The sequence below is a fragment of the Gadus morhua genome, chromosome 22, assembly GCF_902167405.1.
Source record: "Gadus morhua chromosome 22, gadMor3.0, whole genome shotgun sequence".
In the NCBI taxonomy this organism is placed as follows: domain Eukaryota; kingdom Metazoa; phylum Chordata; class Actinopteri; order Gadiformes; family Gadidae; genus Gadus; species Gadus morhua.
Window position 1 is genome coordinate 21,247,312 of NC_044069.1, and position 18,193 is coordinate 21,265,504.

At 47.5% G+C, this 18,193-nt stretch overlaps 2 protein-coding genes across 59 annotated transcripts in view; both read left to right on the top strand.

Annotated features, from left to right (window-relative positions):
- The window catches only part of clasp2 (cytoplasmic linker associated protein 2), a 67,284-nt gene extending 65,602 nt beyond the window's left edge, over positions 1–1,682 (top strand). For all 50 annotated transcript variants that reach the window (XM_030346450.1, XM_030346451.1, XM_030346452.1 and 47 more), the window contains one exon: positions 382–1,682. In XM_030346450.1, the coding sequence (XP_030202310.1) occupies positions 382–456 (75 nt within the window). In that variant the 3' untranslated portion in view covers positions 457–1,682. The remainder of the gene's footprint in view (positions 1–381) is intronic.
- Positions 1,683–3,059: 1,377 nt separating this feature from the next.
- On the top strand, positions 3,060–18,124 carry ubp1 (upstream binding protein 1). Of its 9 annotated transcripts, none has more exons than XR_003974486.1 (16): positions 3,060–3,333; positions 7,121–7,272; positions 8,315–8,391; positions 8,549–8,654; positions 8,850–8,956; positions 9,354–9,506; positions 10,989–11,099; positions 12,764–12,931; positions 13,131–13,237; positions 13,515–13,569; positions 13,801–13,894; positions 14,479–14,569; positions 14,664–14,782; positions 15,225–15,386; positions 15,528–15,579; positions 15,726–18,124. XR_003974486.1 is itself a non-coding variant. In XM_030346524.1 (16 exons), the coding sequence occupies exons 1-16, from the start codon at positions 3,191–3,193 to the stop codon at positions 15,761–15,763; spliced, it is 1,719 nt and encodes a 572-aa protein (XP_030202384.1). In that variant the 5' UTR covers positions 3,060–3,190; the 3' UTR covers positions 15,764–18,124. The 9 variants fall into 9 exon arrangements, 8 of the variants coding, with proteins under 8 accessions (XP_030202384.1, XP_030202383.1, XP_030202385.1 ...); XM_030346524.1 differs by having other exon boundaries at positions 13,804–13,894; positions 14,664–14,788; positions 15,244–15,386; XM_030346523.1 differs by having other exon boundaries at positions 3,061–3,333; positions 14,664–14,788; positions 15,244–15,386.
- The last annotated feature ends 69 nt before the right edge of the window (positions 18,125–18,193 follow it).

Consider the following 18,193-nt stretch of genomic DNA (forward strand, 5'->3'; position numbering starts at 1 on the left):
AATTCAGAAATCAGTATTCAAATGCTGCTATTTTTTTATTCTCAAACAATGTATACAAAAGATTTAATTTAAAAAAACGTTCTGTTTCGACGCATTATACAAATGTAGGCTAGGTTATATTTAGTTTGAATATCCAAGGGATAAAAAAAAACATTCTAATATTCGTTCTGATAGACCTTGGAGGCCAGCCCTGAGCATTTTTTTCAATATCATTTACATTTAGCAGTCACTTTTATCCAAAGCGACTTACAATAGTACATTGGTCAGAAGGTGAAACAATATATCGTGTCAACATCGCAACAAACACATTTTAAAATCATTCTCGCTCAGTTTCTCGCCCTCGGCGTTGACATATTTCCTTCTCTACCTGATCTCCCACAGCTCAAGTTGTTGAATCTGTACATCAAGCGCGCTCAGTCAGGCTCGGGCGGCGAGCCCTCCGCCGAGGGCCTATAGAGGAGACGGCGCCCCCTGCAGGCCAACCGTAGGACTGCAACTCTGCCTGCTGAACAACAACAACAACAACAACTTGCACATCCGTTCACAAACTCAGAGCCACACCACCAGACTGGAGAACGAGAACCACAACCTGACACACGTGCAGAGACAAAAAAGATCCACCCGACAGACCCTCACCCATCATTTGAGTTGTTATTCAGCCTCAAATCTCTATCTTCCATTGAAACATGGTGCGCACACACACCCACACTCTCACACACCCACACTCTCACACACCCACACACTCAAACCCACACTCACTCACACACCCACACACACTCACACCAACACACTCACACTCGCGCACTCACACTCACTCACACCCACACACACACACACCAAAACTACAATGATGTAGCCAAAACCCACCACCAGGAGTGGGACATGGGCATGGCTGTTACATTTCTCCTGAAACTGCGCCAGCACCTGGGAGTGGTCTGTGTGTGTGTGTGCGTGTTTGTGTGTGCGTGTGTGTGTGTGTGTGTGTGTGTGTGTGTGTATATACACTCTCACTCTTTCAAAAGGTGCTGATGAGCCGAAAGGTACGACCCCCGACCCAGCACAGCACAAGGCTCACGGTCATAAGGGCCTTTGCAGGTCATCCTCTGGGCATCACATAGAAGCAGAGTCCAGCGTATAGGAGGCATAATGTGCTTGGCTATGCATGAGACTTTTTTTTTTTTTTTAATTAACTTTTTATCGAGATAACAGCTATAGACAGTACGTGTGTCGGGTGGGGGGTGGGAGGGGGGGGTTAAATTAACAATGTCCAGTCCTTTCAGAGAGCCCTGTTCGGTGGCCCAACCCCCGGCATTCCTCCAGCTCCAGGATTGGTCCACCGCTCGGCAGAATGTATGGCATGAGATGGTTGGGCGGAGCTGTTGACGGCATTAATTATGGCAGGGGCGTGGCCTATCGTTGCATAGCGGATATGTGTCTACATATATGACATTAAAACGGAGCCTCTGATAACTGTCATTGAGTGGAGTTCCCATCGGAGGAGGGGAGGTGCATGTAGCGCACCGACAGCCATCCTCATTTTATTTCTGTTTTTATTTGTCTCGCTACCCTTGTGTTCCATTCGTTCCCTCGTTTATTTGAGTAACATTCTAGGTTTCACCGTTGTTTCCCTTGTGCATTTACAAAGCTGTGCTTACAAATAAAGAACTTGTACAGACCGTGAAGAGATTATCTTGTGTCTTTATGTTTATAAGGATTAAGTCATTGGAAATGTGTTCTATTTATGGAATAGTATTTTTTTAGGTATTTTAAAGGTTGGGTATGGAATTCTCTTTTTTAGCCATTTTTGCAAAATTACTTGAAATCCTTATCATAACCAACTTACAGCCACTGAGTTAGAAGTACTGACATGAAAATTAAACAAGTCAATTATCTGTGGAACGGGCAGGGCTCGAAAAACTCCAGCCAATGATTTCCAGACCCACCGAGTGGCATTGGACAGTAAGTACGTCAATCAAACGGTCGTACTGCACTCCCGCTCCCCCCCTTCGTGCACGTACTCAAAGCTCGTGACCCAGAGCAAGCTTGTTTGTTGTTATCCTGCGGTAGCTACTGGAGCTAGCTAACTAGCTAATGGCTCGCTCTCGCGCATCTGTTCGCTCATGCATGATTGCGCGTCAATGTAGGCCTACTTGGAATGGGTGGAGTCAGAGTCAGCGTTGAAGGAGAGGGGGTAGGACCATTTGAGTTGTGTATTTTCAAAATCTGCTGTTGTTTCGCAAATCCCATACCCAACCTTTAAAGGGGACCTATTACGCTTTTCGACTTTTATGACCTATAAACGTTGTTATAATGATTGATAGTCATGTTTAACCATACACAAAAAACGATGTAGATTTTCGGGAAACTCTTCCTCTCATCTGGGCGCTTTCAGCCTTCTCTGTCAACGCTCGGTTTCGTCCTTCTCCGCCCCCTCGCCCCCCTCCTGCCAACCCAACTCCGTTGTGATTGGTTACCTTCCTTGGAGCGCGCGCGCGGTCAGATTTGACCAGGCATATGGGGGCGTGGCAGGAGTACGTCTACGTAGATGTTTCCCGGAAATGTGAACAAGTGAATCGCAATCGTTGTCACGAGTGTTTAGCGCTCTGCACAGCCACCCCAGACTGTCAGCAGGGAATACGTCGAAATGCATGTACGTCATTATTTGACACTTTAGTATGGTTACACATGACTATCAATCATTATAACAACGTTTATAGGTCATAAAAGTCGAAAAAGCATAATAGGTCCCCTTTAATGTGTCTCAATAGGCCTATATGAAATAAATCAGGGACAGGCAAGATATTTATTTTACATTGTGAAGGTGTCAAATACTTTTTCCAGTTAAAATGTGTATAGATTTGTAAATTGTAAACTTTTTCGCGACGGTTTTGACAGCCAAACCACCTGGGACGTGGGACAAAAAGTGACCTGCTGTCACTAAAAGGTTTGGTGTATATCAAGGATATTTCTGGTTGTCTGGCCTCTACTTTTTTGCATGTAAAACTAAATACCACCCCCTATAGACTAGATAACTTACTAAACGAATCCAGGACCAGACTGAGGGTAATGTTTGACCGCACGGACAACAGTCAGAATTTAGAAAAAAAAAAGGTGGTATGGGCAGATCTTTTCATGTTGTTGTTCGCGTTGTATTTTAAAACTTCACTTGTATCGAGAACGGACAAGCCGCATGTCGGACCTGAGAGCACAAGGTCCAGAACAAGGTTTCGTCGTAGCGGACGGCAGACACCCCCTCACAATGAGCTTCTGGCAGCCGTTCACTGAGCATTTCAGTGGCCTGTCCCACCGAGTTGGCTACGACTACTGCACCCGGTAGGCTCACCTCCAAACGACTTATGTGTAGGCCATATATACTGTACATGCATGTTTCTTCCTAGTACGCAACATGGGCCTACTAACAAAATTCCTAGTTGTTTATTCGGGTTTTTTCTTTAGCTTGGACATGATCATAGGTAATCTCACATTTGCGTCAACATTTACACGAAATTATAACGCCTGTGAATTATTAATGAAAATGTTCGAGAAACCAAAACTCTCCGTGCCAATATGGAAACAATCCTAATAAAAAAACGTTGAATTTAACTATTTTGTGATAATTTGCGGTTATTCTCGATTTGAATTATACATATTTTAATTATATATAGTTCTAATTATTATGTATAGCTGCAGTTGGATTAAACACAATACGCATATGATAATTTAATGTGTCGGACTGGGCTGTGAACAGTTCGTGGCTGACGAGTGATCCCGCTTCTACGCGCTACGCGTTGTTGTCTGTTGTTTTGTGCGTTGACCGCCGCGCACGAGCAGATGTGGCTCCGGTCTCCAGCTCAACGTTGACGTAATGACGAAGGCTCCGAGCGAGCTGATTGGCCAACAAATATGCGCTGGGCAAGAAGGTGGGTTTCTGATTGGCTGAGCGCCACTCATGGCATCTTCCCTGCGGCTGGTCGTGTTGGGAGGCTTCATAGCGACACTGTGTGGTGTGGGAGCCATGTTGATGTTGCCCGATTCCGGATCAACTACTGCACTTTGGGTGTTCACATAGTCGTATTTCACACGGCCGACAGCCGGTGGTTATCGGAGAAGTGCGATGAAAAGCGAAGAGCACTGGATGAAAGCGTACCGTCGGATTCCGTTCACCGTTAATTCATAGCAAGTGAAGTTTGCTACGGCAAGTTACATTGTCTCCTCCTAGACAGCCAGCTAGCAACAGCTGCAGCACGGCTACAGGGGATGCGGTGTAGGGACCCGCTCCCTCTAACGTTGTCGCAACAAGGATTTTTTATATTATTTTTTTTCATTTCCTGCACATTGCCAACACGTGTGGGACTTAATGTGTTTTGGAGCAGGTCCGCGTTTTGCTACGGTAATGTTAGCTTGCTAACTTGCCTCTTTGTAAAGCCTGCTAGCTAGTAGCTAGTATGCTGACCATCAGTTTGTCTCACGACTAACATTTCCTGCGGAGTTTATTCTAACTTCTGGTTGCTTTCAGACAGCTCGCCTGTTTTGTTCGACCGTGGACTGTTTAAATGGACACCAAGTAGTCGAGCAGTGGAGATATGGCGCTTTATCGATGCTGCATGGGATGCTATCGATTCGCCTGTCCAACTTCCCAAGGCACGGTTAACTGGCTTGTAGCATAACTTTGACGTTCACTGTACCGTCACTCCGGTTCAGCAGGAAGCTAATTTGGTCGCTAGCTGTTGATACCGCCTCGCCATCAAGCTGGCGGCCCTCCGAGTAGAAGCGGAAGAGAAGGAGCTGGGAGCGATGGCCTGGGTGTTGAAGATGGACGACGCCACCATCGAGTCGGGCTTGGTGCACGACTTTGATGCCAGCCTGTCGGGCATTGGGCAGGAGCTTGGGGCTGGCGCCTACAGTATGAGGTTAGAGAAAGCGCAACATGCATGCACAAATCTCCCTCACGTTGTATAGTTCTCTCTCGGTAAGCAGAGAACACAGTCCCATCGAACTGCCAGGTGGGTAAGTGTGTATCATTGGCCATCTTGACACGTGTGTGCAGTGGACTGCCATGCAGGTCCGTGCATCACTGGATCGTCTGTGGGTATTCCCTTTCTTTCCACTGAAGACGGTCGCACCTTTGTTTTAGGATTTGGAATGGGGACAAGCGGTGGGGTTGTCATGATCCTGGAACACACACACCTCTTGTATTCTGCAAGCATGACCTGTGTTGCAAAGTCACTGCATCATAGTGGTTGTGAGTGACAATGCAGGGCGATGAGAGCCGTATACAGAGCTGTTCAACAATGACCAGAGCAGTAAGGGGCTGCTCAGACACGCGCGCGCACACACACACACACACACACACACACACACACACTCTGTGATGACATCATCTGATCTATGTCCACCAACGATTTTAGGCCGTCAACAGATCTCAAACTAAGACATAATTACGGTATCTAACCTGTTAATGGGACAGGATTCCCTAGCAATAATGCACTGAGGCAGCAATGCAATGAAATTACTAATTTCTAATCATGCCTGCTGCCAGATTGTCTCAGAGTAGATGGTCACATGATCTCTGTATGTAAGCTGCAGCCCGGATCACATGGCCATGAGAGAAAGTGATGTTTTTCTAGCTGTTGGCTGTGTCAGGTGCTTTTGGTTATATATTTTTTTAAGATATTAAGGGTTCCCAGAAGTGTGTGTGTGTGTGTGTAGGGGGGGGGGGGCTTGGATTCCCAGAGGCACAACTGCCTTATCAGCAGCCACCTTACGGGCCCCTGGCGTTCGGGGGAGTGTTTATCTGGCCGCTGACGTAAAGGCGTGCACATGTCTGGGAGCAAACAGTGTTGCTCTCGCCGTAGCCTTGGTCTTGTGCATGTCTTCTGAAGAGTTTGACACCAGTTATATAACAGTTTGTTCCATGGCTATGGCCTTCCTCTATAGCCATACATCTTAGATTAGCATGAGGTTGTTTTGCACAGCATAGCATCAAGTGCATTTAGGCGTAAATGTGCGGTGAAAAAAATGCCTAATAAAATATGGATGTGTGCGTGCGGTGGAAGGGCTGTCTGGGGTGGGGGTGACGGCGTTGGGGAGGGTCAGCAGCTGGTGGGGACAGTAGGAACGGAATGTCTTGCTGTCAGAGTTGGCTCCTCGGATTTCAGGAGGAAGATGCCGTTTTCTGAGCAGCAGTTCTCCTGCACCCACCACCAAGCTCACCCGCCACACAGAAGGTAGCCTGATCGAGGAGAATGGGGACCTGCCGCTGTTTTATATCAGGGTCCGCGCAAGCGGTTGAATACCGAGGATTCCTCCGATTGGTTGCGTCTCTGATTGGAGGTCTGCTTCATGTCGCACCAGGCTGGGGGGGGGGGGGGTCCGGCTCAAATTCCACTTTGCACATAATTAATAGGTGACTCTTTACAGCACAGCCACAGACGTACACAGTTCAGAGAACCACCAAGCCTACGCAAACCTCACGTGCGTAAACACGCGCACAAAAACGGCAGCACACACAAACCCTCACGTACACATAGCCCGCGCATACGAAATAACCTGCGCATGCACAAATCCACACACACAAAAACCTTTCATCCACATGATGGGAGTCCCGGCCTGACACTCCTACAGCCTTTGTCAGGGTGAACTAAGGACTGAGTGTGTGTGGCCTGAGGATGTTTTGTTCTTGGCTCGTTAAAGACACCTTACAACAAGACACTGATTCATCAGTGTTTAGCTTAACTCTTCATGTTTTCCTCAGCCAATGGGTCTAAATTAATTTCTACCATCCCATTATATCTTTGGTGTTGGTTATTTTTTTCTTTGAGTTGGTTAGTTGACCTGTAACTCTGATGGTTGAAATCTGACATCAGCGTGCGTGTGCTTGCGTTAATCATTTCCAAATTCACATGTGATAAGCAGTAAGAGTGGTGCTTGTGGCTAATGTGTATAATAATCATATCTCATGTAAGTATTATCAAACAAGGGTTAATTTTTTGGGTTTCAAAACCTACAGTGGGATCCCCAAAACTCTAAGTAGACTAAAAACAATGGCTGTACTGCACCTAAATAGGCATTTCTACCTGTTTCGCTCCCTCACTCTGCCGCCCTCTCTCTCCCACTGCAGCGACGTGCTCGCTCTCCCCATCTTCAAGCAGGAGGACTCCAGCCTGCCCGACGACGTTGAGACCAAAAACCTGCCATTCCAGTATGTGCTCTGTGCCGCCACGTCGCCTGCCGTCAAACTGCACGACGAGACCCTCACATACCTCAACCAAGGTGTGTGTGTGTGTGTGTGTGTGTGTTAATGAGCAGGAGTGGAGGGAGTAAAACACCCTCACTGAGCCCAGACTATCGTGCCAGCATGAGAGAGAAACCTGTTCTTCCTGTTTGAGCTGACTCACGTGCAGGACTCACCACATCCATGTCCAGAGTTAGTTGTAATACAAAGGAGACAGTTTGAATTTGCAATGGTAGGCTATTCTGTGTACGCCACCATTTTAACTCTAGCTTAATCTAAAAGTGTTTGTTCAGTGTAGGACATGGCTTTTTAGGAGAGGGGAGCAGAGAATGTCTGCCTCTATTACTGAGCCGTTAACACTACCATTCCTGCTGTTCTGAATGCGGATGGTAGAGGGTTGTCTGCTCCAACTGCTTTTTGATGTTTCCCCCAGTGATTGGGCATAAAAGAAGCAATGTTCTGAACTTCATGACCCGTAATTGGCCCCGACACCTGATTGGATGCTTGTTGAAGTCCATTTATAAGCACAAGCAAGCAAGCGCAGTTTCCTTGCTGTTTGACATCATCACGCCGCTTTGATCCCCCATGGGGTGCTACTGCTGTGCTATAGTTAAACCCAATGGAACATCACTGCCTGGACCACAGCTGTTGTGTCATCCATTGATTGTCTACGTCAGCGGTTCTCAAATGGTTGGCGGTGACCCATTTGTGGGTCACTGGCCTATTTCTTTTGCTTTAAATGTTATTGTCATGACTTTGCTTGCAGGACCCATTTTATGCTCAATGCATTGCGATTTTTTTATTTTTATTGAATGATGTCAGTTTGAGCTAGTAGTGGTCAAGGTTGGACGGAGTATACTGTTTAGTTTTTCTCAGCCTCCCATCGTGGGACTGCAGGCCCGAGTGAAGGAAGCTGTGTGTTGTGACTAAACCCCCTCAACAGAAGTTCAACTCCTGTTGTTTTTTCCACTTTTTTTGAGTCCTTTTGTTGCGTTCAGAGTTTTAGCCAAATGTTAATTTCAAGCGTCTCTTCCTCCATCCTGTTCTGTCTCTGTCTCTCCGTCTCCGTTTCTCCCTCAGGCCAGTCTTACGAGGTGCGCATGTTGGACAACAGGAAGCCAGGGGAGTTACCTGAGATACACAACAAGATGGTTAAGGTAAGGCCAACCCGCAGGGAGAGGAACGCCTACAGATAGATAACCAGTGTAGTTCTTTACTAAGCGTGTGTGTGTGTGTGTGTGTGTGTGTGTGTGTGTGTGTGTGTGTGTGTGTGTGTGTGTGTGTGTGTGTGTGTGTGTGTGTGTGTGTGTGTAGAGCACGGTGCGCGTGGTGTTCCATGACCGCCGGCTGCAGTACACGGAGCACCAACAGCTGGAGGGCTGGAAGTGGAATCGCCCCGGCGACCGTCTCCTTGACATCGGTAAGACCGCGCCCTTTGTTGTTGTTTGTCATCAACGCTGTTTCTCATTGTGGCGGGTTCTTCCAGTCAAGTGTTCTCCATCTGTTTTCAGCCATGAAATGGGGGTTGTATGGCAGAATTTGTCCCCTGCAGTATTTTGTTGTTTGGTCAAGTCATCTAGGTGTGTGTGTGTGTGTGTGTGTGTGTGTGCCTCAGACATCCCCATGTCGGTGGGTATCGTAGAGCCCAAGACGAACCCCTCCCAGTTGAATGCTGCAGAGTTCCTCTGGGACATCAACAAGAGAACCTCTGTTTTTGTACAGGTTCGTACCCACACAGAAACAAGATGGCCCCCGTTGTGTAATTGCTCATAATTATGGCATCGTATAATCTACACGGAACAATAACATCTAGACCATTAAGCGTTGTGAGACAGTTCATAGCGGTGCGTATTGAGCCAAAGATATCCGACCAAGAGTCTGCCAGAATGTTTGCTCTTCCTTATCTCTAGCAGAGTCGGGAACCTCCCTGAACTTGACTTCACACTTGTAAACCAACGCTACAATGCATTTAATAAAGGAACTATCCATGTGTTCAACCCCAGTAAAGATACTGCTTCTGTCTGTGAAGTTGGGGGGCAAATTATAAAATGAAGAGGGGCATGTCCCCCACTACACTAGCCCACGGATGCTTATTCTGTGTGTGCGTGTGTGTGTGCAGGTACACTGCATCAGCACAGAGTTCACCCCCAGGAAGCACGGCGGGGAGAAGGGGGTGCCCTTCCGGATCCAGATCGACACCTTCGCCCCCGGAGAGGCGGCCGACTACACGGAGCACCTGCACTCCTCCTCCTGCCAGATCAAAGTCTTCAAGGTACGCCCCACGCGCGGAGCCACTTCCTCTAGAAAGAGGGGGGGGTGGGGGATTCAAGATTCAAGCATCTTTTGTCTGTCACATACAGGATATACAGAGAAACGGATAACGTAATAAACGGAAGCAACAAAACTTTTGTTGAAAGAGGCGATGCGATTTGCTATAGTGGTAGTGTAGTTGTAGTGTAACAAAACAAGCGTCTGTGTGTGTGGTCGGTTGTAGCAGTTGTTCAAGCCACACACCACCTTGTGGCAGGTTACTGGGCTCCTCCAACAACCACGTGGTGGCTGTTGTTGATGAATAAACTGGTTTATTGAAGCAGTGCGAGAGTGTGTGTGTCTGTGTGTGCTGATTTAACCTTTGTGCCTTGATGAGGGTATGCACCACGGGTGTGCAGCCTCGCCCAGAATACAAGTCCAGTCTTCCCGTCTAGGCCCGGGTGATCAGTTCTCACAGTCCTGCTGGCTTGGGGGAAGAGGATTTGTGTCGGTCTCTTTGTTCTCGCTGCGTGACTGCAAAGGCGCTTGCTTGAGCGCAACAGCAGAGGAGAGTGTAGTTCCACCAGGACGTTCGCCAAACACACTAATCTCTGCCGAGCCCTACTATCTGAGCTGAGCTGTTACCAAACCATGCAGCGAGGCTTCCCCTCAGGAGGCTCTCTACGAAGCTCCGGAGTCGGACTAAAGGAACCTCGGGGAAGACGCTTGTCAAGGCAACAGTGCCCGGTCAGCCACTTCCTCCAGGTAGGCCTCCTCACGTGGTCTGAAGTCAGGCCTTCTCACCGAGGTCTGAAAAGATAACATCAGATCCACATAATAAATGGTCGCAGTCTTGAGCACGATTCAGGGTGAGGTGGTCAAAGGTGTGTCCGCCCGGCCGGACCACCTGGAGCCTAGCCGTCAGGAGGTCCAGGATCCCGGAACACAGGGGGGTGTTCAGTCCCAGCTCCATCAGCTAGCTAACTCTGTCGGTGACATGGGAGTAGGAGCTGGACACCGTGGATCTGTTACTACCGGTATGCAACCTGAGGCTGGGTCCGTGAAACGAGGGATCAGGGCTTGATCTGCTTCGAAGCATTTCCTGGCCTCAGAGGTGAGGGCCACCAGTGGGTGGTCGTTCAAGCTGGCTGGAGAAGCGTTTTGGGGAGGTTGAATGGTGTGGTGAAGCTCGCCCGGACATGCAGTCTGGACCCACAGCTGTCCTCAACGTGGTGCTCGGTCACAGACGGTATGTGCTCATCCCCAGCGGTTGAACTCTCCAGCTGCGCTACCGTGGTTATAATTAGCCGGCAAGCTAGCGGTGTTGTGCAAGCCTCAAAAGGAGTTCATGTCGTCAGTCAGGGAGGCAACTGCACTCAGCCTGCCCCTCAAGGCTGTTGGAGTCCGTAGACCCGGCCGCCGTAGGCGTCTGGTGTCGCGCCGCTTAATCTGTGACTCCACTCAACGTGTTTGTTTACTTCCTCTCTTTCCCCCCCCCCCCCAGCCAAAGGGAGCAGACCGGAAGCAGAAGACTGACAGGGAGAAGATGGAGAAGCGCACAGCACTAGAGAAGGAGAAGTACCAGCCATCCTACGATACCACTATCCTGTCAGAGGTCAGTCTGTTGCCTTGTTTGGTTGTTATTGATTTATTTCCAGCACATTGTTTGAAAATGGTAAGACAAGGATTTCAATGGAGAAAAAAGTGTAGGAATTAAATTGAATCATTGTACATCCAGAAAGGGAGTTTGCAGGGTTAACGTTTGCTTACGATGAGCCACTTGACTTGCAGAGCTGCGTTAGCCTAGCTTCTGCTCATGTGAGGGGAATGCACTTTAACTACATCCCAACGTCTTTCAATGTGTTCGTGTTCGTCGCCCAGAACGAGTGTCCGTAAGGACACAATGATAATCATAAGGAGTTGTGTTTGTTAGACTACCTGATGCAAAGCTTGCACAAACTTTATTTTTAGCCGCTTCTGAACAGGTGCTAGGCTACTCTGCCTCTGCAAGTCAATAGTAGTGGCCAAAAACCAAAGCGTACCCGGTAGGGCTTTGACTTCGAACTTCGTGATCTCAAAAAATAAATCTAAATTCGAACGAATATTAGGCAGCCCTTAATATTCGAACCTGTTATGGGCAGGCCAAGAGGGAGAGACGTCGGAGAACCCCACGCAGTCTATTCATAATATTGTAATGACCACGGAAGAGGCAGTGAATGAAGTATTGATTAGACAGCGATTTATTAGAAACATAATAAACCGTTGGAACACGCAAGACCGGTAACCATAGCAACGCCGGTAAACAAACCTCGCAAAACCCAATCCAGGGCTGAATCCGAATACTCATACTTATAGTATGCATTTTGTAGTACGCCACAAATATAGCGCGTCCGAATGATCAGTGTGCATTGTGTAGTACGGAAAACGTTTCCGAATACGTACTACCGCCACAGTATACAACGGTAGGTCACTACGTTACCAGACTACGAGTCTGGTAACGAACGAAGAAGAGATAGCTGACCCGACACTACAAACAGCGGCTTAGAAAGACGTCATAGAAAGCGGCGAAAAACGAGACATTAAAAAGAGTAAAAAAGTAAAGTAAGTAATTAAGTAAAAATAGACATTTTTAATTTAATAGCAACGATGACAAGATGGAAAACAGGTAACTTATCAAGGTAATTTTGCCGGCATCTGAGGGGAGACACGTCATCTCCAAACATCCGGTGGAGTTTCGGCGGTGTTCGGAAGCGTCATGGTTCTACGCATAGCTGTAGACCGTTTTAGTCGTTCTACACCGGTTCTACACATAGCTGTAGACCGTCAAGTAGTAGACACTGAACATAAATAGTATGTACTAAGTATTCGGATTCAGCCCAGGTATTACTGAAGGCATTTAATGGTCAAAATAATATTAATAAATATTCGAATATATTCGAATATTAATATTAATAAACAAACAAACTTCGAATATGATTTTTGGGCAAAAGTCAAAGCCCTAGTACCCGGCAAACGTTCCTTCTGGAGGCACAATGAGGGCTTTGCAATCAAACAACCTGACTTAATCTTGGTAATACAGGCAAACACCAGTTTACAGATGTCTTGGCATATGTGTGTTTGTGATGAGCACTGTAGGTTTCAGAAACGATCAAACGCATCCTCATACATGGATGCCGTATAGGGTGTGCATCTCACAAGTTGACGGCTTTTGTACAAAAAAAACAAAAACTTGAGTTCATAGTTGTGGCTGCATCCTGTCACCTGACCCACTTCATGCAGTGCAACGCAACATGTGCCCTGGACCTTCTACTGAGTATGTGTGTCCCTGGCTCCTCCCAGATGAGGCTGGAGCCCATCATAGAGGACGCGGCGGACCACGAGCTCAAGAAGTCCAGCAAGCGGACTCTCCCGGCCGACTGTGGCGACTCGCTGGCCAAGCGGGGCAGTGTAAGCTCTTCCTTTTGCTCTCCTTCTTTCTTCCTTTCTTTTTTCTATTTTATTGTCTGTCTGTCATTCACCTCTCCACTCCTCCCTCCCTCCCCCGTTCCCCGAGCCGCTAGGCGTCCCACTCCCCCGATCGTGGGCAGGTTTTGACGTCTCTGTGAGAGTGTGAACGTGAAGGAAACGGCTGTGTGTTTTCTTTCAGTGTTCCCCGTGGCCGGACAACGCCTATGTCAGCACAAACCAGGCAGCTACCCCCTCCTTCACCTCCTCCCCCCTCTCCACCTACACAGCCTCCTCGGTGCCAGACAGGTGAGTGGGTGTAGCTTAGGTGTTATCTTCAGGTAAAAATTGCATTGTAAATAGCATGGACGTCAAAATGCATTTTATGTTATTATAGACACGACACAGAAAAGTTTGTGTGCGTGTGTGTGTCACCTTAAAAGAGGTTGGGCTGGAGGGCGAGAGCGTGTGGGTGTGAGTGCGTCATCATGCTTTGACCTTATCGTTTGGCGTGTCTCTGGATCCGCTCCAGCGGTTGGCTGGCTCCCTCTAGACACTCGTCTCTTTCTCTCCCGTTGTGTTGCAGCGAATCTTCGTCCCCCAACCACCAGGCCGACCCGGTCAGCAATGTCAACACAGAGGTGTGTGTGTGTGTGTGTGTGTGGCGTATATTTTTCCCTGTGGTAAACATTGGGTGTGAAGTTCCAAATGGAGGCAGTGGACTTTTGCCTGGGTTGTGTGTGTGTACTGATGGTTCAGTGGACTGGTGTGTGTGTGTGTGTGTGTGTGTATACTGATGGTTCAGTGGACTTTAGCCTGGGGTGTGTGTGTGTGTGTGTGTACTGATGGTTCCTCCTCTCCCTCCGTTGCAGCAGCTCAGCCCAACGGCCTCCATCCAGGACGCCCAGAAGTGGCTCCTAAAGAACCGCTTCAACTCCTATGCGCGCCTCTTCTCCCACTTCTCAGGTACAGGCTGACACTGAGGCACCGCTGCTGGAACAGGTTGATAATGGGGGATCGGGGGATGTCGCCCATGCAGAGATGGAAGGGCAACAACCCAAGATATTATACTTTGGCCTTCTATTTGATTTATATGTCAATTCTGGCCCATAAGGTGATTTTAGGTCATCATGGACTAGGTTTACATTCAGGGCATATAGCAGACACTTTCATCATAAGCGATTTGTCAGAAGAAAGATAAACAACAATATATTGCTTTCGGTACAGTAAGGATGTTCTTAGAACCAAGTGCCAAGCACTTACAATCACTAGGTTAACCCATTCCCTGTATACAACAAAGAGAGCTAGGATAAGATGCTACACAATGCTAGGTACTATTTTTAAGTGCCAGGACGTACAACATACAAAAAGTGCGTACATTAAGTCCAAGGACGTACAACATGCAAAAGAGTGGTGTTTGTAGGAGAGTTGCTAAGTACTACGTTTAAGTGCCAGCTTTAGCAGGAGTTAGCAGGAGAAACCTTCCTCTACAGGAGCTTATTGTGGTAATGTGACTCCATCTTCCTCTCCACTCCCTCCTCCTGCTCCAGGTTCCGATTTGTTGAAGCTCACCCGGGACGACCTGGTCCAGATATGTGGGGCCGCCGACGGCATCAGGCTCTTTAATGCACTTAAATCCAGGTGTGTTACTTAATCATGACGGTTTTATCATTCAACACTTTATTTATGTTTACGGTACCCTAAACAATGTCCGTCTGTCGTCCTGTGCCTGCAGGTCAGTGCGTCCCAGGCTGACTCTGTACGTCTGCCAGGAGGCGCTGATTGAGAGCCCCCTGCTGGAGAGACGTGGCAACAGCGAGAACGGGGAGCCCGGCAGCCCCTCCAGCCTCTACGGTACTAGTCTCTGTGTCTACTAGTCGCTGTGTCTACTAGTCTCTGTGTCTACTAGTCTGTGTCTACTAGTCTGTGTCTACTAGTCTGTGTGTCTACTAGTCTGTGTGTCTACTAGTCTGTGTGTCTACTAGTGTCTGGTTCTCACGCAAACCCTCCGTGGTGTTACAACTGGGCCCACAACCTTTTCTGTAAATTTTATGGTCTTTTTATTCTTATCTCCAAATATATTTATGCCTTTTTTGTTGTTATAACTAACAGGACTGTAATAATAGTGACAAATTTGTTATAACAATTGAATCTACAAATCGTTGTGCTTTGACACCTGCATTCCCTATCTGGGAGTATTATGTCGTACTATGCTGTTATTATAGTAGTTATAGCACATATCGGTGCTCGGGAAAATATAAGTACTGTGTGGTCCTGTTTCAAATAAATGTAACAGGAGTTGCGTGTGTGCGCAGTGTACCACGCTCTCTACCTAGAGGACTTGACCGCAGCAGAGCTGATTCGCAAGATGGCGTCCGTGTGCAACCTTCCCCTCTGCACCATCAACCAGGTGTACCGCCAGGGCCCCACTGGCATACACATACTGCTCAGTGACCAGGTACACACACACACACACACACATTTGCATCTGATGAAATCGCCCCTCCCCATCTACGCTGTGGTTGCGTTCCTGTTCTGCTGCTACTGACAGACAAGCCCTCTGAAAGTTCTCCCGCTGATTCTCCGTCCTTCTCTCCAGATGGTGTACAACCTCCCTGACGAGAGCTGCTTTCTGATCTGCTCTCTTAAAGGTAAGGCCAACGCATGCTCAGAGACCAGCAGCACTGGAAGACTCTTCCAAAGGAGGATGCTTGCTATTTTGAACCCACTTCTGTATGGGATGTGTATTGGATAGAATTCTCTCTCACTGGGAACATCGTCTCTCTCCCTCCCCCAGACGACCTCGGCGAGGGTCTCCATCTGATCCTGAAGTAGCGCCATGAAGAGATGTCATCACCAACCACTCCACCCTCTTGTTTTATGAGCAGAAGCTGTTCTTGCTCCTTCTCCTCTCCATGGTACTGTCTCTCTCTCTCCCCCTCTAAATGTTCAGATTGCTAGGTGGAAGACAGCAACTGGGCGAAGACGTGTAAATGTTGGAATCTGACATGGGTGTGTCTGTTGTTTCATATTGAAAACACTATTGACAAGAGAGACGGGAGGGGAGGGGGGAGCCCTCGGGATGAGAAGTGTGGGTGAGCGGGCAAGGTTTAATTTAATGCCTTTTTGTTTTTCTTTTGTTTCGGTTTTTGTACGGACTCCTGTGTTCAGAGAAAGAGAGGGGGGTGATGAGTGAAGAATTGATGGGGACTGGGTTGGGGGGAATACTCCTATTCAGCGACCCATGCACTAGGCCAGTATATTGATGTTCTGCACTGCTGGACCGCTTGCTTACCTTGGTTGTGGGAGCCCCCCCCAGGCTCTGGTCTCTACATGCCCCACGAGCTGAGGTCCCAAACAGGTGGCTACGGTGTCGGCATTGTAGTGAAACAACTTTTTTGTTGATAAATGTTTCCAGTGTGGATGTTGTCACTGACGCTCAAAAAAAAGTGTTTTTATTTTGATTTTTATTGTTTATAAAAGGTCAGAATGTGCCGATATCATGTTCTTGTTGTCATGTTGAAAGTAGTCTCGCAAATCAGACTCTGGATAAATATATTAAGTCTAATGGCAGACAAGCTTGAATCTGGGTGAACGGGTGTTTCATTTTATTTTTCGCTTCCCATTTATTTTCGACTAATCGTGTGGCTGGGGATGTGCAGACGTGCGTTACATGGAACTGGTCTATATTATAAAGAACATAATCGGCGGAACCACAACACAATTGATCTGGCTGTGCAGTCCAAGATTCTGCATTTCTGCATCCCAGAATATGCGGAAGATGCCCTAGTGTTTGCCTTCTCCACTTGAATCTCTTAAATTATCTTTTTTTTTTTTTTGCTACGCTTTTATTGTTTTTAGTTGATGGATCTCATAATTGGGAGGCAATCTTACATGTTCGTGTGAAAACACATTGTTTCTGGTGCCATTTGCGTTTGGTCCATGCCCACGTACATAACTACCTACACACCCATAACATACACCTGTTACCACCTCTGTTTGCAGTGGTGAGCTAGAAAATATTTATGGGCATCATATACATTATGCCTTCTGGGATTGTGGCCATAACCTTTGAGGATGTTAGTTTTATAACTGCTAGAGGAACGGTTCTAAAGTTAATCTAATAAAAAAAATCATAGGAGACACGATACGAAACGCCTATACAAAACCTACAATGAAACGGACCAAACAGGTTTTAGATAGCACCGTCTGTAGGGTGTAAACGCTAGACAGTGTCTCACACAGCGGGGGGTAGCTGGGAGCGTAGCTGGGAGCATATGGCGCTTTAACAGCTAGAGTAGGGTCTGGAGTTGCTTTTTTGTACTGCATGTAGAATATAATGGGAGGCTTAACGGCGGCATCTACATTCACTAGCATCTGTCTGTTTGATAGAGGTGGCCAATACGCAGGGGCGTTGTGTGCGTGTATCAAGAGTTGTACATGAAAAAAAATAAGATGGGGGCGTTCTTCCATGTGTCACTCTCACCTCAGCGTTACAGAACTATTTACATGGAGCCCTTCTCTTGAAATATGTCCCCTGCCCTTTCAGGAAAACCTTGTCTTGGGAGAATGTTTGCGGGTCATTTTTAGTGCTTTTAGTTTATATTTAGGTTCTTGGTATCCTTGAAGTGGACTTGTCATCAGGGTAGCTCTCCACCGCCATGATACGTGCCCCCACCACCCCCTGAATGGTAGGTTGGCATGGTAACGGGTTAGTTTGTGTAGTAAAGTGCGGGAGGGTGGATCTAAACCGAGTAGGCTTAGCACCAAGCAAATACATGCACACATCAGTACTCCTGTGACCACAACTTCACATGTTTCATTCGTTGGCATGTTCGATGGGAGGATCGAGAGGTCGAAGTTGATCCCTATATAATCTGGTGTCATCTCACCACCTATGAAAGTGGACGTTTTTGTTCTGGGTTAGGCATGTGCAGGGATATGAGGTCCACTGATGCGTTGTATATCAAAAATGACTGAAAATATAGTTTAGTGAGGTCCCCTGGTTCTAGGCCGACTGTGGGAAGCCGTTACGATGCCCTCTGAGCCTGGCCTCCGTCCCTGTGCATGTCTGAGACACCAGGAGAGAGGGGGCAACCCGGCGATGTACTGCCCGAGGTCAACGAGGACGCTTCTCAGCACAGTACCGTATGCTGGAGATGTACACCTGTGCTGGAAAATAAATGATTTCATAAATTTTTGCCTTTCTGCCTCTTTATTAACTATGCTGCAACACAATGGGAATTCTATAATTTTTCAGTGTCT

Bases quoted from the DNA above. Each gene is read 5' to 3' on its own strand.
- ubp1 (XM_030346523.1), top strand. From the start codon at position 3,191: ATGTCGGACCTGAGAGCACAAGGTCCAGAACAAGGTTTCGTCGTAGCG. The intron at 3,334-7,120 runs GTAGGCTCACCT...CTCCCACTGCAG, and splicing joins GGCTACGACTACTGCACCCG to CGACGTGCTCGCTCTCCCCA. The intron at 8,392-8,548 runs GTAAGGCCAACC...GTGTGTGTGTAG, and splicing joins TACACAACAAGATGGTTAAG to AGCACGGTGCGCGTGGTGTT.